This window comes from Anarrhichthys ocellatus, unplaced genomic scaffold, assembly GCF_004355925.1.
Source record: "Anarrhichthys ocellatus isolate YVR2014 unplaced genomic scaffold, GSC_Weel_1.0 scaffold117, whole genome shotgun sequence".
NCBI lineage: Eukaryota > Metazoa > Chordata > Actinopteri > Perciformes > Anarhichadidae > Anarrhichthys > Anarrhichthys ocellatus.
The window spans coordinates 775,241-802,232 of NW_022280147.1; the positions used below are offsets into that span (position 1 = coordinate 775,241).

The following is a 26,992-nucleotide window of genomic DNA, read 5'->3' on the forward strand; positions in this document are numbered from 1 at the left end:
AGAGATATCCTGAAAGAAAACCTCTTCGAGAGTGCTCTGGACCTCAGACTGGGCCGAAGGTTCACCTTCCAACAAGACAATGACCCTAAGCACACAGCTAAAATAACAAAGGAGTGTCTTCGGAACAACTCTGTGACTATTCTTGACTGGCCCAGCCAGAGCCCTGACCTAAACCCAATTGAGCATCTCTGGAGAGACCTGAAAATGGCTGTCCACCAACGTTCACCATCCAACCTGACGGAACTGGAGAGGATCTGCAAGGAAGACTGGCAGAGGATCCCCAAATCCAGGTGTGAAAAACTTGTTGCATCATTCCCAAGAAGACTCATGGCTGTACTAGCTCAAAAGGGTGCTTCTACTCAATACTGAGCAAAGGGTCTGAATACTTATGACCATGTGATATTTCAGTTTTTCTTTTTTAATAAATTTGCAAAAATTTCTACATTTCTGTTTTTTTCTGTCAAGATGGGGTGCCGAGTGTACATTAATGAGAAATAAAATGAACTTTTTTGATTTTAGAAAATGGCTGCAATGAAACAAAGAGTGAAAAATTTAAAGGGGTCTGAATACTTTCCGTACCCACTGTATGTGGGTGTGTACGGTGTGTCTCACAAATCACAAGAGGCAGACAATTTATGATTACATCAAAATCACAAAATGAAAAAAGCAAAAACAAGCAAAATTCGCCATCATAACGATCATATCCAGACAAGCTGCAGTGTGTATATACTGAATTAAGTACCAACTTATTTTTACTTCAAACACAAATATCATTTAATGGAAATATTTGTATAAAACGGTTGGTTCAAATGAAACTCTTTGGTCATCATTTACTGAATTTGGGAAGAAAAAATATTACCTTGTTATGCAACATACATGTCCTACTTAAGAGATTTAAGTAGTATTGCTCCCCACCTTCCTCTTATCTGGCCTCTGTCATTTCCTCATATCTAATAATTTTTCCCAGCAACTTGTGGGTAGATCTACTTTGTTGTATTCCTGTCACTAAGTTTGGTGAACACACATCTTGCCAAACTCCTCTCCACTGGGCTTTATCACAATTAGCCTGTTGTATCGACTGGAATAGGGTGTGTTGCCACTGATAAGCCATAGTGGAAACAGTGTGGAAATAGATCAGTAGCCAGCATTACATAGTTTGTCCATCATAGAGTGCTGACAAGGTAATTTTACACTGTAAAATGCAGTGGTGTGGCCGTCAGGGCCAGCAAGGCCTTCTCTGCTGGCCTAAACAGAATCACAAAGTTATATCTATTTTATAATTTAATAATTTTTCTTAAATACACTACATGTATTTTAATTTATAAAATTATTTTCCCCATTATCTTATTTTCTCATTGCACAGCTACCGTCTTCCAGTGCAGCTTGTTTTAAGTAGAGCTTTTATCCAATCAGATTTCACCTCTGTGTCTCTAGGTAAGAACAGAGGCCCAGACCTGCAGACTCACAAGTGAATCCCTTTGCAGTTTAAGTGAATGGGGACGATATTGTTGATTGTCATAGTCTTCAACCAATCAGATCTTTAGTTTGACATGTTGGGCGTATTCTTTGACGTGCCAGAGCCTGCTAGCTGGCCTACAACTACGTCAGCATTACGTGCAGCTCAGTTTTCAGGTGCAGCACTGCAGTGAGGTTCAGTGTGCGCTGTGATTGGTCAGTGGGCGAGCACGTGACTATCGTGAAACGAAACTTAACATAGCCAGCAAAGCTCAGTCGGAGTAGTAAGAGTTGAAATTGAAAGATATGGAAGAAATGATGACATTTTTGGTATTTTGCTTGGTGTAGATTTTTATTTTTTTTTTTAAACCTAGCTTTGTTTTTTCAACACTCAATGGCTGAAGGAGGAGAAACGGATTTGTGAGTTGGGATTTAACCGTGGGATTAAACTCTTTGTTAACAAAGAAAGAAGGATGGAGTTTGTCTTTAAGTGAACAGCATTTGGTAAGTCAACTACGTTTGTTTTTTTACATCTAATATCTGAATAGCCCTCGAGTGTGTAGCAGAATGCGCTGCTGTTGTTTTCCCGTTAAGCTAGTTTAGCGTAGCCTCCCAGAAGTGCGGTGCCTCAGCTGTTTTTTGTTTTTGTTTTTTTGTTCCGGGGTCAGAGGTCACACAGCCCGTTGTCTCCTACGTGAAAGCAGAAAACATATTTCCTACAATTTAAGCTTCTGCATTTTCCAAATGCACTAGTATTATTCAAACGTATTGTTCGGTTTGTAAACCGCATACCGAACGGTTTAATACGAATACGTGTATTGTTACACCCCTAGAAACGAATAATAACCGTAGCTGTGGCGCCATCATGAGGTTATTAGGTGGTATTTCAGCTGCAGGACAGCAGTGAAGGCCCAGGTATAAAATGCACGGCCCGCCACTGGTAAAATGTTCTGCTTAGTACATTGGTCACAATCAAAAAAGACAAAACAACTAAGGTATCTGTATCAAGATCGTTTGTTAAGGGTTACTAAAAAGAAATAGACACCAGACAATATATTATAATCAGATTTTTTTAACCTCCCGAATACCAATATCGGCTTCAAAAATCTGGAGTCGGTCGAGCTGTAAGCATGCTTGAGTGAAGTGCTTGTCATGATTTTGTTTATTTTATTTTATTTCAGCAGGATTACAGAAAAATGACTGGCCCTCTATTTAATGAAGGGTGTAGCATGAGCCAAGGAAGAACCCATTACACTTTGGAATGGATCCGGATCACGGGGCAGATACACAATTTGTTTTTTACTTTCATTAACATTGCGGAATAGGGCATGGCCTTGGCGGACGTCTACGCTTTCCGAGTGCGCTTCTAGTTCTGACATGTTTCACCACCACGTTTAGTAATTAGCACAAATATCACACCACCAGACTACAGACTGCAGCATCTCCTTCATACACTGTTAATACTTTGCGATTGCTCTGATCAATATCTCTTCATAACCATGTCACAATCATGACATCACGTCCTTTTTCGCAAAACAAAATTTCCAAACCACTTAATGTACAGGCTTTTTGCCACATTTTCAACTGTGGCCATTCACAAGACGTATAAAACATTTTCTCTTTAGAGAAGGTTGGAGGACATTTTGTACTAGTTTCAGGCATTTCCTGCCCTTGAAGGGCTGTTGTATTAGACGATGAGTCCTTACTGGAAACTGAGTTGGACTACCCTGGGCTACCCTGCACTAAGCCTAGACTTCGACAGTCCAACATCATTCATTTAGTTCCCATGGTAAAATCAACATTGCATGTTCTATACTATTTAAAACTTTAAAGTCTCTACATGTTCACCACAGTTAAGTAATCCCTCACACGCCGCCTTTTAACTGCTGACTGGAACCAATTAAATCTTTACTTTGGAGAGCTATAAATGTGTCAGAGTGGTTAAGTAATGATTAAAGTTCCAATTCAAGATTTATTTCCGTTTTAAAAAAGAACAATGGCTCCCTCTCTACCCAAAATAAACCCATTAGACCGGCAGATGCCTTTCCGCAAGCCCTACCAGCATTAGATTCATCAAGCTAGAGCGAGGGTTAAGATGAGTGGTCAGTTAAAAACAAGTCTTATATATCAAAACACTGAGGTAGGGGGCTGCCCTGGTGGCCAATTAGCCACGATCTAAATGCCATTCAGCCTGCATTTGCACTTACAGTGAACCCTTGCACCATAGCACCAATGCAACAGTGAACCTCAATAAATTCGTGGCAGACTTTGCTCATATTCCACGGCTCATGGAACTGAATATCTGAGGGACATGTGGCCTCTCGTCATTCAGCTGGGGTATTCAAGTCTTTTCCATACTCATGCATTGTGGTTCAAATGTTTACTGGGATTTTCCTAATAATCACTTCATCATCAAGGTTTGAAGATTTATTGTTGTTGCAGTATTTCATGTTCTTTTTTTTGAGGCAGGAGTTTTGGAAGGTCAAAATAATATCCAAATCCTATGAGAATGTATAATAGACATGTTATTTCAGACATACAGTATATGTAATATTACTGTTGAAATTTTCCAGAAATTACAACATTGTGTATGGATAACAGGGTGAGAAAGTGCTCCCTTTTCATGTCACTGACAAATATGTTATCAGTGTTTTACCTGAAGGTAATCTCTACGAACAAATTCTGCAGTCATTTGCAGACTCTGTAGGACACGGACACAAGCTTTTGGTATTTAAAGCGTTCTGGTTTTCGGCAGGTAAATGGCAAAAGACACAGAATGCACTGGCCGAAATGCAATCTGGGAACCAACCGGCTATCGTCTGACGATGATTTAGCTTTGTATCGGTTTGAAACCAGTTTGAAAACTGGCTACTTCTTAAACAATCTAGTCACACACATGTTGTCTTTCAACTCCAACACCAGCCCCGCACCTTAAGTTGCTGATCGGTCTGTAAACAATGAGCAGCGTATCCATTGGCTACACTGGAGCCCCAGAAATATAGCCCCTCACCCCCAGAGGCTTATCGCTGTCAGACCGATAGACGATGGGTGATGAAGAGATCGGATTGAAGGTAAGAAAGTCCATCGGGACACCAGACCAATTTCCTGTAGTTCATATTTACTAATAATAACTACATTACTGGGATACACAAAACTAATTTATTACTCTAATCATTACATTCCAAAGTCTTTTTATATTTAGAATTAACACAGTTTTCCACTTATGGTAATTATAGCAAACTGCTGGTAAGTCACATGTGGTAATTAAAGCTAAAGATAACATATCCTCTGAATTGATTACATCGACAGCTCTCAGTCTCTCCTTTGGGAGACGAGCTAATGTTAAAAAATTCACAGACTGACAGATTAAGCAGCTGCTGGAGACCTTGATAATGTGATATAATTAAAAAATATCCGACTATTGTTTATCATCTGCTAGCCTCAGCTGTTGGTCAGCACTCAGCAGATATCTAACTACAAGGTGCAAGACTGGAAAAGGACATTCACGGGCAGCTAACACAAGACTGTTACTGACCGCCATTCTTGCTAACTCCAAATTATACAGAGGGGCATACAACTCCAAAAAAAACCTATTTGGCAGAGCTGTATTAGATATTTTTACAGTATATAATTGAAATGTTAAAAAAACACATTTGTATACTATACTGAATTTTTAAATCTCTCTTATAACACTATAAAATATGACAATACTAATTTTTTTTAACTAAACGGACAAAGTGTTAAGATGAGTCCTCCTTCTCCTCCCGGTAGTGGTTCCTCTTGATTATATCTGAGTGACCATGGCTTGCAATTCACCTTACCCAGATAACCGTTTCATTTTGTAGCTTGGCTAACTCACAAAATAAATATTGATGCGGCTTACACAAAATCTAAATATGAGAACTTGCAAACAGCTTTGATCTCGCTCAAACCCAAACCATGCTGAAAGTCAAAACTTAACATAAACTTAAAAATAACATTTCCAACATGGACACTGTACCATGCAGGGTTGACTGTGGATGTATCATGTTTAAGTCCTGTCATTTTTTACATTTCTCTGTCTAAACAGAAGCATGGACAACTAACCTACTCGAGGCCTGGTGACAGCAGGGAAAAACAACGAGGCCAAACAGAGCAGCTAATGATACCCTTGGCCGGCTGTAAACAAGAGCTGTGTGTTGCTGAGACATCAAGAATTCAACCAGCCACTGACAGAGGACCTAAAATTAGCCTAATGTTTACCCCCGATGGACAGCAAAGTCTAGAAACAGATTACTTGTGAGGGCCAAAACTGAAGAGTACTTACTTCCTATGGATTTGATCTATTAACAGCCTGTAGCACACAATAACATCCTTATTGTCATTAATTAGCAGAATTATTGTATCAATACACTTTGTCCCTTTGTTATGAAAAGATTCTTTCTAAGTTCACACTGCCAGTGCTGATATCAGGTAAACATTTCTCAGGAGATATGGGGGAAATGAATGACTTGCTGGGAACTGAGCGTTTTTAAGAGTTAGAGGGGGTTGTACTTACTGAAAACGTACAGGGAAAAAAGGAGTGAGTAGGAGAGGAGGATCTCAGGCTGAGAGACAGATGGAGGAGGATTATGAGAGCATGAACAGCAAAACACGTCAAGAATATGAGGAAAATAAACATGCGTCTGGGCGGCCGAGCACTGGCTCAGCAGAGGTCCTTCCCCTTATTTGCACAGCTGGATTTTGCGAGACGGTGAGCAATACTCCCCTCTCTTCTCCCAGACTCTGACACAAGCAGGGGAATTTAGCTTCTACGTGCCAGGCGGCTTCAAAAATAGCACTGGATAACTGCATGGTAGTAACTTAACAACAAGGAAGTGCTCAATAGACTGCAGATCTCTGCCGAGGCCTAATAATCTCCCTAGTGTACACTGTACTGATTCGATAACAGCAAAAGGACATTCATTTCCTAGTCAATATTACACCAGGCATTTTATTTGATTGGTTTAGAGCCAAGGGTCAACCTCCTGGTCTGAAAAGTGGCGCCAATGCAAAAGTGCCTCAAACGTGCATTCTCTCTTATGGCCATCAGGGGGCGACTCCTCTGATTGAGAAAATGACTCTACTTCTCTCTTGATTTATTACCTCAGTAAACATTGTAAACATGAGTTTATGGTCTCAATCTCTAGTTTCAAGTCTTCTTCAATACAGCATGATGTTCATTTAGTAAATGATGGTCCATATCGAGTCAAATAGACGATAAACAGAGTACGCTTTAGGGCGTTATTCAGTGTTCTGTTGTAGTAAAAGACACTAAGGAGTCGGCCAATGTTTTTACTGGTAAGTACACTTTGTTCTAAGCATGTTTTTGACTCCAAAAAATCAAGATGGTGAAAGCCAAAATGCCAAATGCAAGGCTTCGAAAAGGTAGTCCACAAACCAAAGGGTGATGTCACGGTGGCCACGTTCAATTATTTTTATATAGTCTATGTTTAGATTTAATAGGATAAAAATGTTTAGTTTAGCCTAGTATCCCCAGGAATTATGTACAAATTAAAAAATTCTGCACCAAATGGTTTGAGTTCAATGCCAACATTCAATACAGGAAGTTGGGTGCCCTATACGTTGAGAAGCAGAAGGGTGTAGAGGTCTGGGTGGTGGATGGACGTGTACTACAACGGACTTTCATGAAGGACACGGGAGTTTGAGTCCGTCACAGACTTGTGTTTTAGTTGTCTAACCCTAACCAAGCAATATTTTACTTGCCTATCTTTCCCTAACCTTAGCCATGCCATAGTTGCCATGTGCAGATATTGCACGTTCAAACATATGGGTGCAGGGATAACTTGTGACAGCTTTTGCATGCACATCCTCCATTATAGTGTTATGGAGTGTTGCCTAAATGATGAGGGGATGCCGAATGCTGTAACTTATTTTAACAAACTCTTAACTTGTTTGTTTACCATATTTTATTGTACATTTTCATATTTTCCAATTGTATTTTACTATTGCTATTGTATGTTTATATATTTCTATATATGTCACATACCAATCACCAGGGCAAATGTCTTGTATGTGTAACATACTGGACAATAAACCGTTTCTGATTGTCTATGTCTGATACACGTGTTTGTTTGTTTTTTCCTTCTATTATTTTCTTGTGCATGTGTGTGTGTATTTACTCATTTTTATTTTTACATTTAATGTTTTCTTTTATTACAGGGGTTTATTATCAGTAATATCTGTCATCATCACTATTTTACTTGAACGTTGAAGTACATTTGCATAGCATTTTTCCATTCTTTTTTTTCAAATACTTTTTTCCATATGAATTTTTTCACGCACAAATGCAAAATCTTTATGTATCCAACAATTGCACTGAAAATTAGGAATCACTAACATTCAAGCTTCTGTGACAGATTTCTATGTTTGGGCAGACAGAGATGCACATTTTGTTGTTGCTACGTTTGACTTAAAATATAAAGTATAAAGTATTGAGAGGAACCTAAGTGCCCGACAAGAAAGAACATACAAAAATAAATGAGAGGCTTCGTAACAAGACCAATATTTTCTTTGATTATGCTGGAGATGTGTTATTCCTAGAATTTAGAATACCTCTGTTAAGTAACCCATTTGTAAAATTACCAGAACATGTTTACAGAGTATTCCTTTCTAATGTTGAAAAATAAATAGCAGGATCTGACCATTAAAGTAATTGTTAAGGATTGCAAATTAAGTGCGATTACAAAATGCAGGCACATTATCTGGAACATTTGGTCATGTCGTAACCACTTTGTTGTGGAGTGGCAGCTTGTAATACCATACAAACATTAAAACCACACCCCATTTGAAACTAGACAGTGCTGATGCAATCAGTCCGAGAAAACCAGTTCTCATACTAGACATACAATTATTTAAGTCTAGATACTTTTATATCAACATTTCTGGTTAAAGTTAAAAGTTATGTCAACATTGGAAACAAAGATCTTAATGTTGAAAAAGTTATACAAACTAAGATTCTATGAATTTCCCCTGCAGGTACATTTCCTGGAAGCCTAGCATTAACCATGAAGTTAATGCCAATCATACAAGTGCTGCTTCACATGCATGTCAGTGTTGTAGTCCAGACCACCTAAACCGAGACCAAGTCATTACCAAGTGTATTAAAACTGACACAAGACCAGACCAGTGCGAGTCCCACACTGCATGACGCACTTAAATGTGGAACATACAAAACACACCTTTAAACGAATCTGAAAGATCCACTTTCACATTCCTATTCATTCAGTGCCATGTACACTGTATATATGTGAATGTATAAGTGTACCATGTGAAGTGATAAAATAATCAAAAGGCATTGCAAGTGTATGTGGGGGAAGTTCCATTTGTTTTCTATGAGCTATCAAAGTAATGATGTTAACAAATAAATCAGACAATGCACAGGCACTTTAGTGATATCCCCTATCTTGAAATAAAATCCTGAGTTCTCTTTGACTCAAGACCGATCTCGAGTTCTACAACACTGACGCATGTCCTACACAAACTAGTACAGTCCCTTCATCCTGTTTAGGCTAGCTGGCCAGAGAATCATGGCTTCACAGATATAATCAGGTGTGCAGATAACTAGTAAGTCAAAACAGAGTTTATGGCATAATTAAATACAACAGCCGATTATTGAGACATTTCTAGCCATTTAACAGTGCACACACATGGTTGCTAGTTTGCTTTAACAAATACCGTCTTCCTACCAAAAGAGAGATAAAGACAGGCGATTAACTTCTTTCTCATTGCCAGTAGACAAGTATGTCTTTCTGTTCTGAAAACAGGGTTAGTAAACAGTTGAAAGCATCATGGAGGCCACTGGAAATGTTAGGGCGGTTACTACTTTTTATCCCCACTAGCAGGATCAGACGATCGGTCACGTGCGTACCTCTGTGTCTGTCCACGGTAAATCTCTCATTCTGCTGCAGTAAACTGCATCCTATTTTGGATGCCCAGTTATTGGCTGCATGCTCAAGGGCCTCCGACTCAAACTTTTTATTTTATTGCCTGTTTTCTACTGCCTGCCGACTCCTCACTCACTACTCTGAACCTAGTGCTAACACAGCTGAGTGAGTCTCTGACCCCTATCTGCTACTCTGCGTCAAGAGACACAGTCGAGGTATAACAGTTTGCGATGTGTTTGGCCAATAGCTAACGAAATGAATTGTGTGTTGCTAGCAGCTAACGGAACTACCAGTACTGGTGCGTACATTATCGGCTGTTGCTCTGCGGCACACTTTTATTGTTGGGGACGGTGTGTTTGGCTAACCACTTACGGCTAACAGAACTACCAGTGCACACACTGCTGCACCTCGGCCATTGACTGCATACATCGCCGCTTGTTTTGAAGTTTGAACAAAGTGTGTTTTATGACGCTTTACAGCCCATTGGTAGCGTACATCACTGAGAGTTGGCTCACTTGTATTGTTTTGTAAGGAGTGTTTGGTTTACTGCTAACAGCTAACGGAGCTACCGGTACACACACTGTACTTCGCCACAACTCAGCTGCTGCTAAGCGACCAGAAAGCTTTGCGAGTATAATTTAGTTTTTGGCAAAACTGTATGACATGTCTTGTACGACAACCTGGTGACAACGAGTCGCCATAGCAGTCATAGCAAGAGACGAAAATGAGCGTATCCGCCCATGTCATGTTTCATGTCATGTTTCCATCGCTGCCGATCGGAGCTGGAGCGGATAAACACCCGTGACTACAAGTGTCATTTGTCTCGGGAATGAATGCTGATTATAACCTTTCCCACTGAAGACAAAAGCCAGATGTCAGAGGTTTTTTTTGTCCAGTGGCAAAGCGGCTTATGTGTGTATGTGGCACTGCTTCAACTCCCTCCGGCTACTGGAATCAGTGAAGTTATGATCGGCAATTTGACGCATCTGTCTGACATTTAGGACCACATAAGAGAACCATGCAATGTGGCAAATGAATGAAAAGATCTGGCTTTTAACAAGTGGAAAAGAACAAAAACAAATCATGTGGTAAATTTGTTTTTCTTGTGCAAAAGAGTAGTCAAATAAAGCATATACATTTAATGTAAAATAAACCACATTTCTAATTAAGAAAGAAAAAAACTCGCAATGAATGATTCTCACACGAGTGTAGATACTCACCGGTAGCTCTGAGGGTTCAGGGAGAAACTCGGCATCCTCTCCAAAAATAAAATCTGGTGGCAATTCTGGATACTGTGCATTGAATATGATATCCCCTGGGAGGAAAGAAGGAAAAAATGATCAGCTGATTGAAGATTGATATGGAGGACATGAATTCAAAAAGTTGACTTTGCTTGCATGTCATTGTGTGCTGTAAGATGAGCTCAAAGTCTCAATGGATCAACCTAACTTTTATCTCATACGAGCTCATTTTCATATATTTGCACTCTGCAAAAAGAAACTCCATCTCATGTCATTTTGTGTCTAACTGGGCCCTAAAATTTCAACAAGTGAAAAAATGTGTCATTTTGTCTTATATTAACGTGGCAATCTGCCTCATTCCATCTAGGATCAAGATATGTTTACTGCAGAGGGAACACTTTGACATTATCTTAACCTGGACAGTCTTCAATCTGAATTTGATATGTAATAACTTCTTAAGGCGGCTGCTGTACCTACAGTAATGAGCAAACGAGACATTTACCATTGAAGCCATTCAAATCCTGCCAAACAGGTCCGTCTTGTAAAGATAATTGCAGATACTTTTAAAATAGCACACAATAAGCGATGCAAAAATCAAATATGGTTTTAGTTTTTTTTTTTGCGATCTGAAAGGAGTGAAACCAAAAGGTGCTAAAATGTTACACAAGCCTATAATTGTGCTGCAAGACTGTTCTGTTCCGCTTTTTCGCTGCTCCAGCCACAGCAAGAAGCACACACATGGAAGTGTTTTTCTTTGAGAAAGGAGTCAAACGAGGAGACGGGAGGACGGGCTTGTACATCTGTTTGAAACCACTGGCAGTCTGTCAGAGATGTGCTGGCATGGCTCCAGAGGGAAAACAGAGGTCTTGCAAGTGCAACCTTTACAGGTTACATGGACTTTTAAACACCGCTTTGCTCATACAGACGGCGAAGAAAAGTATAGTCTGGCCACTGCATGCCGTGCCTTTCTCAAAGTCTCGCTTCTATTTCGGCAAGACTTTTTTTATTTGTATTGAGGTCATAAGGGCTTAATACGAACAACAACAAAGGCCACAAATTGTAGTTTAGCAGTGGCAGTCACAGCGGTGAAGTGGGAGGGGCTGGGCTAGCGTTAATAGCACTTAGCTCTGTGCCGAGTGCGCCGTGCCTTTTTGCACACTATCAGCGGGCAGGTCCACAGACTGGCACCAACCTGCGGCCCAGCATCCCTGATTAAACAAACGTTCTTCCTCAGGCCACAGCACAGGAAGATACAGCGACTAGTGCAACAGCTGCAGAGACGTCACATGCCACTGGCATGGTTTTGATTATTTTTCTGGTCCGGTTTCAGGTTTCTTCCTAAACTACGATAGATACATACTATACTCTAATGGAAGGGTAAAGAAAGGGTTGATTGCGTGGCTCCATCACAATATACGTACATGTAAAACCCTAATTTCACACAAGATAAGATAGAACTTTATTGGTCCCAAAGGAAATTATTGTGCCAGAGATTGATCAAAGATTCCAACAGAAGAATAAGAAAAAAAAATACATAAACATGTATGAACAATAGAGTGATACGAATACAAAGATAGATTAGCATAAATAAATATAGGAAAAACAATTTAACAAAAATAGAAAAAGCAACAAAAGCTTAGTACCAGTGCCTATTACAAACTAAAATACAAAAGTATTATTGTGCGTAATGTTGACAATAATATTGGCAATGATATTGAAAAGTAAGAAAAAGTTATATTGCACATGATTTTGATGTTTTGTTCTCAGTGTCCGATGTTCATAGAAGTACTTCCTGTATTCTTAAACCGTACATCTACACGTGTCTAGAGTTCAGCTACAACAGAGGTCACAACCATTTCTGCCCAGACAGATTGTTTGAGCAGATTTTGCAAAATAAGCAAAGCTTACTTCCCTTTTGCTAAACATTTTTTTTTTTTCACCAAGCAGGGCCACAATTACTTTATCGACAGCTAAAGGAAACGTCAAACAGATACTCTTGCATTTCATAATGTTCCCAAACTGCAGACACAAGCCCCATCAACTGCAACATATGTCTTACTTATATTTATTATCTTGACCTGCACATTAACAGGCTTCCTTTTTCAAACCCACTGAAATGAGAAGACATCAGTTTAAAAGAACTTTCTGTAACTCACCAGCCACAAAAAGCCTCTTTTACCAATTTAGCTGACAGATCTGACTTACATCGCCAAATTGTGTCATTGACGAGGGTGAGAATATTAGTTGCAGATGATGGAGTTCTGATAAATGATGACACGTGATGTAGCGGGTGCATTTACTTAGATAATTATGGATTTTTAAAAGCCTTGATATAAGACATTATTTCGTCTTCATCAGCTGAATCAGTTCAAAACATGCAGAACTTTTGTCTCCCCGCTTTGGTAAGTGACAGTAATTGCACAAACATCGCAGACGAACGTCTGGTGGTGAGCTCGCCGAATAGTGTTCGTCCTCACCGTCAAACGCTTTCTGTTTTCTTCTGAACGGCCAGTTTCTTTTTTCTTTCATCTTGAGCATCCACAGAAACCTTTCTTACCACCATTCTCCTATGCTGCTCCGTCACTATGGTCTCTCCCCACTTCCTGCCCTCTTTAAATCTGGCTGATTGAAAGCGCATCACCTGCGTGCCAGTACGGAAAAGTCACCGCAGACACCACGACTCCGATATGCCGTGAAATTCAGAGCGCTTGTCCGAGGCGGTGATGGGCGTAATCAGCATTGAGAGAACTCATTCGCCGACTGCTCGAGTGCAACGGACGTTCATCGAGCTTCAAGTTTAGACCTTTTTGCAGAACGCAAGCATATATAAGTGAAATCGCCGGACAAACACACACTCTTTTCAATACTTTGGACTTAAAACTTGATCGGTGACAAACATATTGCCTGTGTGAAAGTTGACAGGCGATAACTGACCTTTTCAGCACGTGTGTGTACATACAGGTCCGACACGGGTCACCATAATTCCCCAAAACACTAAGTAGAAAACATTCAAAACCATGATTATAATCACTTAACATTTTTTTGATGTTGCCCATTGGGCACTTTAGGACGAACGCTCCGACGGCAGAGTCTCTGATGTGAGAGAGCCTTCCAGTAAAAGTCCAACAAAGGCATGTTTACTGGTATCAATTTACAGATTAAGCGTCACCATAATAACAAACCTATTGGGGTTTTTTGTACTTGAAGGATTCCTGTGGGTGCTTTCGGTCAGACTCCTTGCTTATGAAGCTGCTAAACATTCCTATGGTGTCCTCCTGTTAATTGTGCCTTTTGTTCAAGTGATACAGTGTTTACATTGTGTTTGTCATTGGCAACCCTCTTTCTGGTCAACTTACGGTCTTGTCAGGATATTTCCACTGTTTTCATTTAAACCTCTGTACATAATTCTGGTTATTTAAAACGTATTTTAAAAAGTGTCCTGAACGTGTTGGCTTCATTTATCCACTTGGGTTGGAGACCTGAAAACACCCGTCGTCTTCAAAGTGGACCTCTCGAAATTAATCAAGGTTGGATTGAAATGTTTTCTCTGAAATCAAATTAATTCAGCACTGGCCGATTTCTTTTTTCTTTTTTTCAAAGAGCATGCACACATTGCTTGTCTAGACAATGAATCAATTAACCTGAGCACAGTGGGAAAGCTGCAAATTGAAATGCTGTTAGCACTTACATGTTAGAGAACAAACAGATGGAATCAAAATGAACTAAATTGTTCAGTCAGCCACGGTTCCTTAATTTGTGTTTGCTGTAAATCAATCCGGGAACATATTGAAGGATCAACACTATTCAAGACTGAAAAGCCTTAGTTGACCCCTAGTTCTTCTTCGACTACTACTTTTTTGTAGTTTCTCTCCCAAAACTATTTTCACAAAAGCCAACAATAAACGATATCTTTCAAAGACCATACTCTTATCAGTGTATAGTATGTGTGCCTGGGAGAAAGAGTTGCTAGTGCTTGTGTCAGCTCCTCTCCCTCCGGTGCCCATCTGGGTCGAATCCACTTTAAGGTTCTACATCAGATTTATCTCTCCACATTAAAGTTTTACCCGTAGTAGATGACAAATGCGACCGCTGTGCACAATCCCCAGCTGACCTGAAGCACATGTTCTGGTCAGGCCCTAAATTGATACGTTTCTGGTGCTCCTTTTGTGGAATGGCCTCTGAAGTCATTGGGGTTGGAGGTCCTACCTGGTGTAGCTATTTTTGGAGGGCCCGAGTTAGATGAACCCTCCACATTGAGGCGGCTTAGCATAATTGCTTTTGGTTCTCCTCCCCGTCGTAGAAGGATATTACCTCTTTGGAAGTCCCCCTTCATCATCATTCCTTTTGCAGGACATGATTCATTTTTCCAGTTCCTTAAAGTGGAAAAACAAATCTAATTTGCCCAGAAATTGTACTCTACCTGGCAGCTCCTCTCATCTTATTATGACCAACTACCAGTGCTTCACTATGATTAGGACCGCTCGTGTTATTTGCATTATATGTTCTAACTTTAATTGGATGCTGTGTATTGTTGTATACTATTATACTTATGGAATATATGGGACTTCATTTTCTCCAACTGCTAAAATGTAAAGTATGACTTGTGCAAACAGAAATGACGACTAACAATTCATTTGTAAATGCTGCTTTGATGTCCCCGACGTTTGTACTTTGTGTTTGGAGCATTGAGTATTTGATGTCAACTCCTCCAACCTATTTTATTTGTAATTTATATTTTAGTTTTTCTGTTAAATAATGGTTATTTCTGTCATTAATACTTATTTGCTTCATTTATTTATTCATATTTTTGTTTTACCTTTTTGCGTTGGCAGTAGGTGAGGGTTGGGTGGGAGAGGGGCTGGGGTCACATCGGACATATTCGTATGTTTTTTGTTCACCTAACGTTCCTTCCAATAACATGTTACAGATAAAAAGCCAACAATACAAACAACTCTTCAACACAGGATTAGTGAGTATTCAACCAACATCCGAGACTAAACTGATCAGATTCAAAGAGTCATTTACTCACATTTCAAGGTTTCTCCAGCGTAGGGGATGTGAAGTTTGAAGCGATCACAGCAGGGGCCAGGGGTCAGAGATGTACAGCTGAACATGGTAGTTAATGGAAACAGAAAAACACAATCAACGTAAGAGTTTGAGAACAGTGAGCATCAGAAAGTTTAATGATTGATTTAAAGCACATCGTATTTCTGACTGTGATGCTGCAAACTTAAAATCGTGTTCTCAACACGGACAGACCGCACCACTTTCTCTTTCATGTCAAACCCTTTTCTATACAGGAGTCACTTTTAGAACTCAAGCTGCCTGAAATGTCAGCTGGCCGTCATGTTCCTCCAATAATTCCACGTTCACTTTATATGAGAATAACGTGGAGCTAAGCGATGGAAAAAATGTATCGACCTAAACTTGTTAATGCGTTTAACTTTTCCAAATCAACTTCTCGACTGACGTTTTAAGAGGATTTAGGTTTTGCCCATTTATATTCTCCCAATCAACCGGCATGCACCTCGTGGGGGGGTTACATTAGTGGGATTATTAATTTCTTTGTAATATGAAGTCATGAATAATAAAATGAAGGTGTACTGCTGAGACGTTTGTAGTGACAGTGAGAAGTATAGAGAACATTTTTCTTTTCTTTTTTTAATGCATGCGAGTTCAGGAAATCTAAGGAATCCAGTTCTGTACAAAAAACTATTTTTTATATTTTGTATTTATCTTAGAATGTGTATTTATGTCATTAATGTTTTAACCTTTGGTTGGGCAATGGAGGTGGAATAAAACAAGATTCAAACAATGCAAAGACTGCACCATTTTCCTTCGGGATTGACTAATTTCCTGGTAAACAGCAGCATACATATCGACACCAGAATTATCTTACTAGTTTGTCATCAATAGCAACTGTCACTATTAAAACCAAACTTGATCACCTGTAGTTTTAGAAAGGCAAATCATTCAAAAAGCACATTTGATTACAAAGACCAAATCCCATTGAATGATGAGGGTCAACACAACAGGAAGGGACTGTACAGAGCTTTCTTTACATCTTCAGCCACCATACTGTAAGTGGGATGGATCAAATAAGAAAAAAGATCTGATGTTGTTGTAGAAAATATGTACAAGATAATGTGTAGTTCTTTCATTTAAAAAAGGGAAAGGTAGAAGGCTGTGTAGACAAAAACATAAAAACTCAAGGAGCATTCTGGTACGATGATTAAACTGAGGAAGTTGTTTTTGGAGCAAAGGAGGAACGATTAAAACTCCATGCTCAGCTTCAATCTGCAATATTTAAAATAACAAACCTATTGTCACCTTAAGAATATATCAAGGGTTAAAGGATTTATGTCTCAGCATGATTTGGAAAAACTTGACTCAACCACTGTAACGTGTCTTTACAGGTTTCCCTAAAAACAATCAATGAGACAGCTGCAGCTGATTCAGAAGCTGCTGCTGGAGTCCTCACTAAGATCAAGGAGGTGGATCACCTCACTTCAGTACACTGGCTTCCTGTCAAAGAATTCATTTGACAATACTACTGTTGCTTTAAGCGCTGAGTGGTTTAGGGTTTAAATACATTTCTGATGTTCAGTTGCAGACCTGTCAGGTCTTCTGGGACAGGTCTTAACATGCAGAAGCAGCGTTCAGTTTTTGAGCACAAACTTTGGAACAAACTCCAAGAAAAGTGCAGGACCACTGCAACTCTCACTTCTTTTCAGTCGAGGCTGTAGACGTTTCTGTTTGCCGCTGCCTTTTATTAAATCATTTCTGACACTGCACTGTAACTTAGATTTGTGTATTTTATACCCGACTTATTTATTTTAGCATTTTTTTTTTTCTTGTATCATTTGAAAACAGCATGGCTGCAGTGCACAAGTTAGGGCTACTGAATGGACGCCGCTGTGTTTGTTTAACATGTGTAACTCATGGTCCAAAACTGCTCCTCACCCAGTTTTGAGGTCCGTGACACGGAGACAGTTCGTCGAGTCGAGTCCCACACGGCCATTCCGCACAACGCTGGACAGCAAGGGCCGCAGCTCGGGTGAGATCCGGTGCAGTGCAACCTCTGGGGATATGTTGTTCATTGTATCCACTGTTGAGGAGTCTGTGGAGATACAGCAACAGTTCAGAGAAATGCTTTACGTAGCATTTTACAATTAGAAAACATGTATTAGTAGTGGAGATTCAGAGGACCCGAGCTAACATATCATGTAACGTTAACGTAGGTCATTTTAAGCTGTCATGTCAGAATTGAAAGTTACTGTAGACGCTCGCCCGCTTGGTATCGTTAGCCGGTGTTAGCTTACCACGGAAAAGAACGTCAAAATGACACAATTTGAGCAACTAGCTTAGTCAAAAAAATGATCTATTCATTACCGTCCATTTAGATACAACATGCGGTGTGAATTAGAGTACCTGAAATAGCTGAAAATCATACAATTTAAGCATAAACTCCAATGTTTACTTCATGCTCTCAAAATTTCCGGTTCATGTTGTTTGGGTCCTTTTGATAGCCTCGCACTTAGCCGTCTGTAATAATGCCTGTTGACACAGTGAGTGTTTTCACTCCCTGCGCCACATTTTTCGGTTATATATATCTAATAAACAATGGTTCTTTTGATATAATTATAAATAAACAATTATAAGCAATAATACATTTGTATTCCATTGGTTTAGTGTAAGCAATTGTTCTGGCAACACCTGTGACGTTAGGCAGCTGTCATATTGCACTTTGACCGTCACTTTTCTGCTGGGTGTTGGTTTTACCCCTGCAAGAACACTTTTGAATGCAAGGTAATTTTTCTGTCGCATTTCTCAACAACAGTTTGTCTCAACACACTTGATTGATTTGACTTTAGCGTTCATATTTAGCGGGGTCATTCCGCTGTTTCCCCAGTGTTCCTTCATCTCCACAGTTGAAAATTCTGTTTCACACGTAAATGAGTTGCTGACAGTCATCTTAATATTTCCTTTTTGTGGTATTGTGATGTTCATCTGACAGCTATACGTACTTTCTTGCCAAATAAGGATTTGTGTGCACACTGTACAACAATAATACTACAAGTTTGAACTCCACTTTATCAGTAGTAAGACCATTAACACAAAATTGGATTACATCATAAAGGTAAATACATCAACAATTCAACACTCCCCTGTTTTTCATACAAAGTATTTTTTATTTATAATACTTTAGTAATCACCCATTTTAATACACAACTAGCCTACATATGTGTGGAAGTACCTACTCAAGCACTTTAACTACTTACGTATGTGTACGCTTGTATACATATTTACAAATATATACTCATGAGTAAAAGTTTATATTATGTAAACCCTAATTAATACATTTTCCCCCTAAACCCTGTTTCTATTGTTATATTTCACTTCCTTGTAAATATACAGAAGGGTTAATTGAATTAATCCAAAATAAATCACACATTTTATGTGTATGACTACCAGAATCCTGAAAAATGAGGAAAATATATCCCTAAATATATTACAGACAGGGGTGGGTGGCTGTTTGGCATTTATGTTCTTGTATGTGTCATTAAAAAACAAAAATATAGACACATTCAAGGTGTCATTTCACATGACACCTTGAATGTGTTTGTCTTGTACAAAAAGAACAAATCGTACCTGGAAAATATCTAAACGTGAAATGAGTACAAAGGCAGAGAATTTATATCAATGCGTGCAGCAAGACCAGTGGTGTTTCCACAGGGGGGCAATGGGGCTGATTCACAACAGGGAAATTCCACCGTCATGCGGGTGATTCAGAATATGTAACAATACCCATGGATGATGAAGTATCCATTGGAAACAGCAACCGTAAAATATGTAGAGCTGACTATCATCCCACCATTACCGGTGTACTTCATTCAATGACCCGAGGGGTCGTCTTATTGATTCAACGTTCTGCTAAAATAAAAGAGCCTTTGGAAACTAAGTATGTGTGCGTTCGGGTGGACTGAGTATATAAGGAGTATTTCTGTGATTATAGCCATTACCTAAGCTCCGTCTACTTCTTTTTTTTTTAACCATAAATGGTCATATCATTGTAATAACAATCATTATCCAGCCTAACCAGACATAGGCAAAATATGTAATCTTACATGTTTTTTTAAATGGCTCCAACAACAAACTGTTCTTGTGGATTTTGCTTATGGCTAAATTGTTTAACCCACCGTGCGCAACTTTGATTAGCATTCAGACTAAATTGTTTCAAACACATGATGCAGCCTTTTGAGAGCACGCTTTGTTAATTCCCCCCAAAAATGCGAGCGTCATCTCTTTAATCATCTCCTAATTCATGCATTCGTATTCATTAAGGTCTGTGTGTACAAACACGTATTCAGGTTGGTTTGCTTGATCCTGAATCCACCCTCAAATTCAACAAGAGACGGAGAATTTTAAGAGGGCCCCTTGCTGATTTCAAGTGGTTGGACAATGCAGATCCCATAATATTCTCCTGCAGTGGAGATGCCGAGGGTTTTCTGGGCGAGCTCTTCATGCCTGCTGAGGGAAGACAATATGCTGAGAGATGTGGGAAGAGAGAATTGAGCCATCCTGCAGCCAGCGGCCAGGCTTTCCAAGTCCTCCACTGCCTCGGCAGAGATTTGAGGAGATTAACACACTAGCATTAGCTGCGATACAAGCTGAGGATTGAATTAATTATAGACTTTTGCTGGGCCGTGGTGCATTCACGTGGTCTAGCATTGAAATACCCCCCACCTCCACCCCCAATAAGATTGAAACCCATCCAACTCAGCCAGCTATGAATGCTCTATTTTTACCTTCTTCCTTGTTTCAGTCAAGCTCATGCTAATGTGGGAGATAAATAATATCAAGTGATTTTTTTTGTTTGGAGGCTGTTGGGAAAACTAGTTTACATATTTTTCCCCCGAGGAGGCTGCTATGCTTTAGATTTTGTCCTTGTTTATGAATAGCTTTTTCACTGTTAAAAAAAAAATAACTGGACCGAGGTTGAGAAATTCAAGAATCTCCCAAATCGTCAGAGCGTAATTCAAAAGAAGAATCTTTGAAGATATTTCATGTCAAGAAATGAGTGTTGTTGCTGTAGAAATAACACAGATGTGTGTCTCAATCAGATCATGACCGAAGAGGCTTTTGATGTGACGGTGGTTGGCTCCTGTATGACTGACTTGATGAGGTGAGTAACTTTAGTCCGCTAATACACTAGTAGTCGGTGAAACAACTTGTGTCAGTACTCAAATGACTGTAAATAAAGCCAATGTTTCATGAGAAGGCCAAGCACAGAATCTCTAGCTAAATCCGGGTTCAGGAAACTCCTCTGCTTCCTCAGGTGGGCCCAACAGGAAGCAGGACATTGGGCAAATGTTCATGATCATATGAGGACATGTATTTTTAAAGAAAAAATGGCTCTCGACCTTTGAATCAGGACCGAGGTGGCTTTGCTTAAATATAGATAGGGTTTCCAACATTGATTAGCTTGATATGTTTTTGAAAATGTATTAGTATCTAATATTGAAAATATTTATAGCAGACTATTTTTTCACAAACAGTTATAGGGCTTTCCATCTGCATTTGAACCAGTGGTTCCCACCCTGGGGTTCAGGACCCACCAAGATGTCCCTAGATAAATATGAAGAGCCACAAGATGTTTGTTTCACACACCATTATATTTACTTCTTCTGACTGTCTGACTCCAATTGATGTTTTTCTTGTGAAATACTGGACACTTTCACCTCTCTGAGCCACTAAAAGTCCTGGAAATGAAACAGTCCAAGTGGAAAATGTAACTCTTTAGTTAGACTAAATCACTAATCATGTCCACACAAAGACCATAATCTGTGATGAGATGTCACACAAGTAAACATTGCTTCATTTGAAAGGGTCTTACCAAGCACATTTCCACATGCCAAAGCGGTGTGCATGTAGTTGTAGTAAGAGCAATACTCTGCAAAAATGAAGCGTGAGCTGCAATCATTAGCAAGCCCAGCTAACTAGCGTGCTACTGTGTACTGCAATACATATGCAAGTGCATATTTATTTATTCACACGAGTCAGCAGGCGAAGATAAAAAGTCAGCCGGAGACAAGTGATTTCAGCCAATGTTAGCTTATGTTAGAGGATGTGAGCTAACTAGCTACACCTGAAAAAAATCTGCCAGCGACAGTCGTCATTTCAGACGGCAAAATTGATGTTTGTGACTAAAAATGAGAAGCCTGCTTTTGTGTATTACAGCCTGAAATCAATGACCCATTGTTTCAAAACATTACAAAGAATTTAAGTGTTAAGTCTGCTACAAATCCATCCATAGAATGAGTCCTAAAACCAGGAAATGAGTCAGCATTTTTGCACTCCCGGGTCCCTTGTCTCAAAGACAATGGGTTTTTTGAATGGGTTTTTGGTTACAGATTTTCACTTTTTGTTGTACGACATAAATCATGTCAGTAAATGCCTCTTTTGTGAATTTCGAATCTGTTACATGTTAGGCTAAATGAGACTACAAAACCTCATCACGGCGACTAGTCTGCCTTTACAGCCTCGTTGTGTATGCTGGCGCTCATGCAACCTTGGTGCCATGGGTTCATATAGCCTAACGTTAGCTTCTTACTTCTGCAGATTGCATTCATGCTTCAAAAATCCAAAAAAAATGGTTATGGCTAACCCCATAAACCTGTGTTTGCCACAGAGCTTATTTTCTAGAATAATCCAAAAATCCAATGGAAAAAAACAATTTGTTTTTTGTCGAGGGAACCAGTGCGATGCTAACTTCCGGGCTGGGCTACAAATATAAGTAATTTCTGCTGCATTCTGTTATGTTTCGCTATAGAACTCGACAGGCATAGCAACAATAACCTTCGGGGGTGTAGCTTAGCAAACGATCAATTGTCTTTTCCTTAAAACATAATTTTCCATCTGGTATTTTATTTTAAAATGCAAAGCTTGTGGAAAATATGCCATAAGGGCTGAATGGTGTTTTCCATTATGGCTTGAAATGGACTGCACAGTCCTGTCTACACAAGAATAGAGGAAGTAGTCTAAACTTAGATAATGCCACTGGCCGCCTTTTCTACACTTGTCCTAAATGCCCCAAAATGTTGTCGGGAATAATAGTGAGAAGACCTCTGGTTTAAATATCGAGGCATCTGTCCATCTTTCTTTTCTGCCAGAATAATTGATCTACTGTTCCAGCAGATCATTATGACTGTAGAAACCACTAAAATCATTGATCAAGTCATTGACAGAAGACGTAGTTGTGACCATCCCATGGCAAATCTGACTCCGGTCTCAAAGTGTGCGGACGATCTGGTATAATTGCTGCTTACGAAAATGTCAGCGTTGCATCACCCTCATACGTGGTGAGATTTGTCGAGCCAAGTAGGATCCATTCCCACAAATCATTAGTCATCAGTTGCAGCACAATTGGTTAGTTGAAAAACAATTTGTCAGCCTCATTTACCGTAACCTTTGTGAGGAATGACACAATCTCGATGGATGCGTTGAGCAAAATTTACGGTGCGATGTCACGTCTTCGCGTGGCCCCGTTCCACCGACACTTCTCCCTGTCAGAGCCTCTGAAGCATGCTGCTTGAGCTTGTGCGACAGTTGTGTCATACATCTTGCATTATATTTTTTCTGTGTGAAAACTAACTGTCAACCGGCTGCCCGCGAATGGAGATCTAAATGAACAACCACACAATATGTGCCGACAGGAGGAAAATTTTGTGTGCGCGCACTCTAACTCAAATTGTCACATCTTTGTTGTCACCCACAAGTTACAACTTATCAAAAACATATGCCTTCTCCTACTTTTTGATTTGGTTGTTTTTTAGGGGGGCGGAGTATTTGATTTGTTGCTCATTAGCAATTCAACCAGTGACTTTCTGCTTTGAAGGGCAGGCGTAGCCAATTAAGATCCTGATGAGCTAACGGGAAATGGTTTGTTTTTGGAGAGTGTGTGTGTGTGTGTGTGTGTGGGATGGGGGGAATGGGAGCTTTTTGGATGGGGGTCAGAATGCAGATAGGGGCGGGTAGTTGCAATACTTTCGCAGCCCTTCAAAGTGACATGCATGGCTTTGAAGTTAGAAAGCCAGTTGTCTTGAACAGCCAGTTTTTGGGCGGCAGCACAATTGACTGGCAGACAGCGGAGGCACACGAACACAAAAAACACACATCTCACACTCGTCTCTCTCTTCCGCTTCAGTCTCGCCCCACACAAACACACGAGTGTAACTCAGATCCCTATGGCGTTTTTTTGTGATTAATGCATTAGTCAGGCTGTAGAGCATATACTATGCTGCAGTGAAAAGGTTATGTCGGACGTCTACCTACTGTCAGCAGTGCACAAAGAGGAGGAGTGGCGGAGCCTCTCAGGCTTTTATCCCATTGTCAAAGCCATACAGTGCCCCCTGCTGCCTCAGTTCACTGAGTGGAGACACTTATCACCTGCTCAGTGAAGTTTCCCAGCAGAGTCACAATGTAAGCACAGTCAACACACCTTCATCTAATGTTTTTGTTAGACTGAATCTTAAGCCCGGACTCACAGATGCGGGCCCCAACTGTAGGTGTGGCTAGTAACGACTAGAAAATTGATCTGCAACAATTTTGATAATCAACTCATTTTTATTCAAAAATGGATTGCTTCCAGCTTTTCAAATGTGAGTCTCCCCCCCCCCCCCCCAAACCCTTCTTGAGTATTTTCAACTCGGTGTTCTTCAAGTTTAAAAAAACCTTCTCATAATGTTGAAACTTTTGTTAAATATTCTCCATTATTCTGCAATTCTCCTGCAATTCTGCAGCAGTGTGCCAAACTTTTCACGTAAGCTGGGTAAGTTTCCATGAGCGCCAACCAATTCAGACACGGAACAGGTCAACAAGTGGCTTGTTGTACCCACTGATATAGGCAGTTTCTGACCGCCGGTTGAACCATGCAGAAACAAAAACGCCCACGTCGTGCTCCGACACGCCGCCTCTTGTTAGAGAAAGCGGCTTATTGTGACCATGTAAGGTATGCTGTCTTTGCTCGACCTGTTCTTTGTTAAGTCCCTTCACCTTGTCCCGATTCGCTCGAGCCTCTGCCTAAGGAACCTTCGTGGAAGAGGAAAATGATTATGAGTGATGCATATAGGTTTGAAAAGCTTCTCGTCTGAGGCACAAGCCGAGCTGAAGGTTACCACACTTGGATTAAAATGGCTTCTGTGTGAAGAACCACCGTATAGTACCCGTGCTTATCAATCAGTAATTACATGAAAGAAGCTGGAGCTCACTCTGTGTATCTGTAAGTTCACTTCGGAGGTTGTGTTTTGGTAACTGGAAAGACTTTGTGAAAAACAGCATTTTGATTTGGTTTTTGTCCACTTCCCCACGTTACTCACCAACAGCTGAGGAATGACACTCATAGAGACAGAGGAGAGGGAAATGAGAGTCGGCCTTAGAGCAAACACTCCACGTCATCGAAACACCTGCTTCGCTGCCTTTTGGGTTCCATGGGAGAAAACACACCGAGGTTGCACTTTAGCACATAACTGCCCTGTTTGTTTGGCGCACTCACCACAGACAACAATAGCCGAGTGTCTCTCCGGGCACGGGGAGGCGTGGGTGGGTTTATTTAAGAATTTGGAAATCTGTTTATTTTTCGGCTTTAGGTTGCTGTCGGCCAAATGTTATGTTGACAGTGTTTTGTTTTTTTATGATCTACAAATGTCACAATTGTAGGAATATCTCAATAAATATCATAAACATTTAAATGTAGATATCAAATATGATGCACAACCAATCAGTTTCCTGGGCACTTTTATAAAATAGGAAGGCAGAAATGTTTAGTGACCTGTGTATAACGGACACAGATAAACACCAAAGTCTATAACTTTAAAACATGCTTATGATGCATTGTAATCTGTTTATAGCACTGTATAATTAAAGTCATAAGCACTAATAAATATAAAATAATGCTTTAAATAACAAATAATGCTTTATAAAAATAATCACAACATATTTTACAAAGTCACGGTGTCATCCCATAATACTTCAGAATAGCTGGTCACTGCAATGATCAGTGTAATATAATTCCCATAGTTGCAATGCATCATAATATTTAATACATTATAATAGTTTTTACCATGCATTATGATGTGATTATAAGCTACTCTAAGTGGTCATTGTTTGTTTTAAGTAAAGTAGAAGTTTTGTATGTTGTTGCATGATTGTTGTGTGATTTTACGACATCTTTTCCCTTTACTTAAAGTAAACAGAGACTAGAGTAACTCAGAATCACATTATAATGCATTATAGCAGTGAAAAGAATGCATTTAAAAATAATAATAATGTATTGCAACTATTGAAATTACAGTACACTATGATGCTTGCAAAAATAAATATGCAGTATAAGCAGTTATGAAGTATTATGATATCTTTATGTCACTATAAATTGCTTTACAATGTGTTGGGATAATTTTTTTAAATAATTACTAATAGTTGTGAGTGAGAAAAGGTTAGAAAGTCGTACCAATGCCTCCTCTGACATTACAATTCTTTCAGCTTCTCCATCTGAAAAAAGCCGTCGTATCTGTCAGTTTGCCAGCATTGTGCACTCCACTGAAGAAGAATTAAAGACAAGCAGAGGAACTGGAATATCTACTCGATTAAGTAGAAGAAGATTCCACCATGCATGGTTGTCATTGTCATCTGAAGCTAGAGCTTTTTCTCCTTGACTGACACAGGGGGAAGCAGCGAGCTCGGCTCAGACCAAAGGTAGCAAAATCTCACTAAACATGGTATCGTTCTCCTCTTGAGTTTTAATTAAACAAACAAGATAACATGTGTTATTCAGTGAGTTTTCAAGGTGCTGGTGTATTTTGTTAATTTTGGACAGAGCCAGGCTAGCTGTTTTCCAGTCTTTATGCTAAGCTAAGCTAAGCTAGCCGGCTACTGGCGGCAGTCATATTCACCATACAGATATAACAGTGGTATCAAACTCTCTTTCTTTGTGAGACGGGGGACCCCCAGGACTGGCTGCTAGCCTTAGATGTTTTATGAAGGAGGTATTCATTTTGTAATATCTTTTTGTTATTCAGATATGTGTACTGTCTTGTACTTATTACGCATTGTAGTTTTTTTGTGATGTGTGTTTAGTTCACCTGTTGCCACATGGCTTATCACTTTACAGTGTATATAGAAGTTTAATCATAATAAAAGAGTTTCCCCCAACAGAACATAGCCTCTTAATATTTAAATAAATGTGTCGATTGGAAGAAATGTAATAAAGCGGCTGCACAAGTACCCTATTCCTACCTCTTCTACATATTCAAGTAGATTTGGCTAGGTGTGTGTGTGTGTGTGTGTGTGTGTGTGTGTGTGTGTGTGTGTGTG

At 39.7% G+C, this 26,992-nt stretch overlaps 2 protein-coding genes across 5 annotated transcripts in view; one reads left to right on the forward strand and one right to left on the reverse strand.

Annotated features, from left to right (window-relative positions):
- Positions 1–18,175, reverse strand: part of babam2 (BRISC and BRCA1 A complex member 2) — a 103,557-nt gene extending 85,382 nt beyond the window's left edge. The window contains exons 1-4 of one of the 4 annotated variants that reach the window (XM_031876852.1): positions 18,102–18,175; positions 17,585–17,741; positions 15,651–15,727; positions 10,601–10,695 (exon numbers count right to left, since the gene is read on the reverse strand). In XM_031876852.1, coding sequence (XP_031732712.1) covers positions 10,601–10,695; positions 15,651–15,727; positions 17,585–17,721 — 309 coding nt within the window. In that variant the 5' untranslated portion in view covers positions 17,722–17,741; positions 18,102–18,175. Of the gene's footprint in view, positions 1–10,600; positions 10,696–15,650; positions 15,728–17,584; positions 17,742–18,013 lie in introns of all 4 variants that reach the window. The other 3 variants (XM_031876850.1, XM_031876851.1, XM_031876849.1) reach the window with 3 other exon arrangements.
- Positions 18,176–18,384: 209 nt separating this feature from the next.
- rbks (ribokinase) overlaps positions 18,385–26,992 on the forward strand; it is a 24,618-nt gene continuing 16,010 nt past the window's right edge. Inside the window, exons 1-2 of the mRNA XM_031876835.1 lie at positions 18,385–18,430; positions 20,746–20,807. Coding sequence (XP_031732695.1) covers positions 20,749–20,807 — 59 coding nt within the window. The 5' untranslated portion in view covers positions 18,385–18,430; positions 20,746–20,748. The remainder of the gene's footprint in view (positions 18,431–20,745; positions 20,808–26,992) is intronic.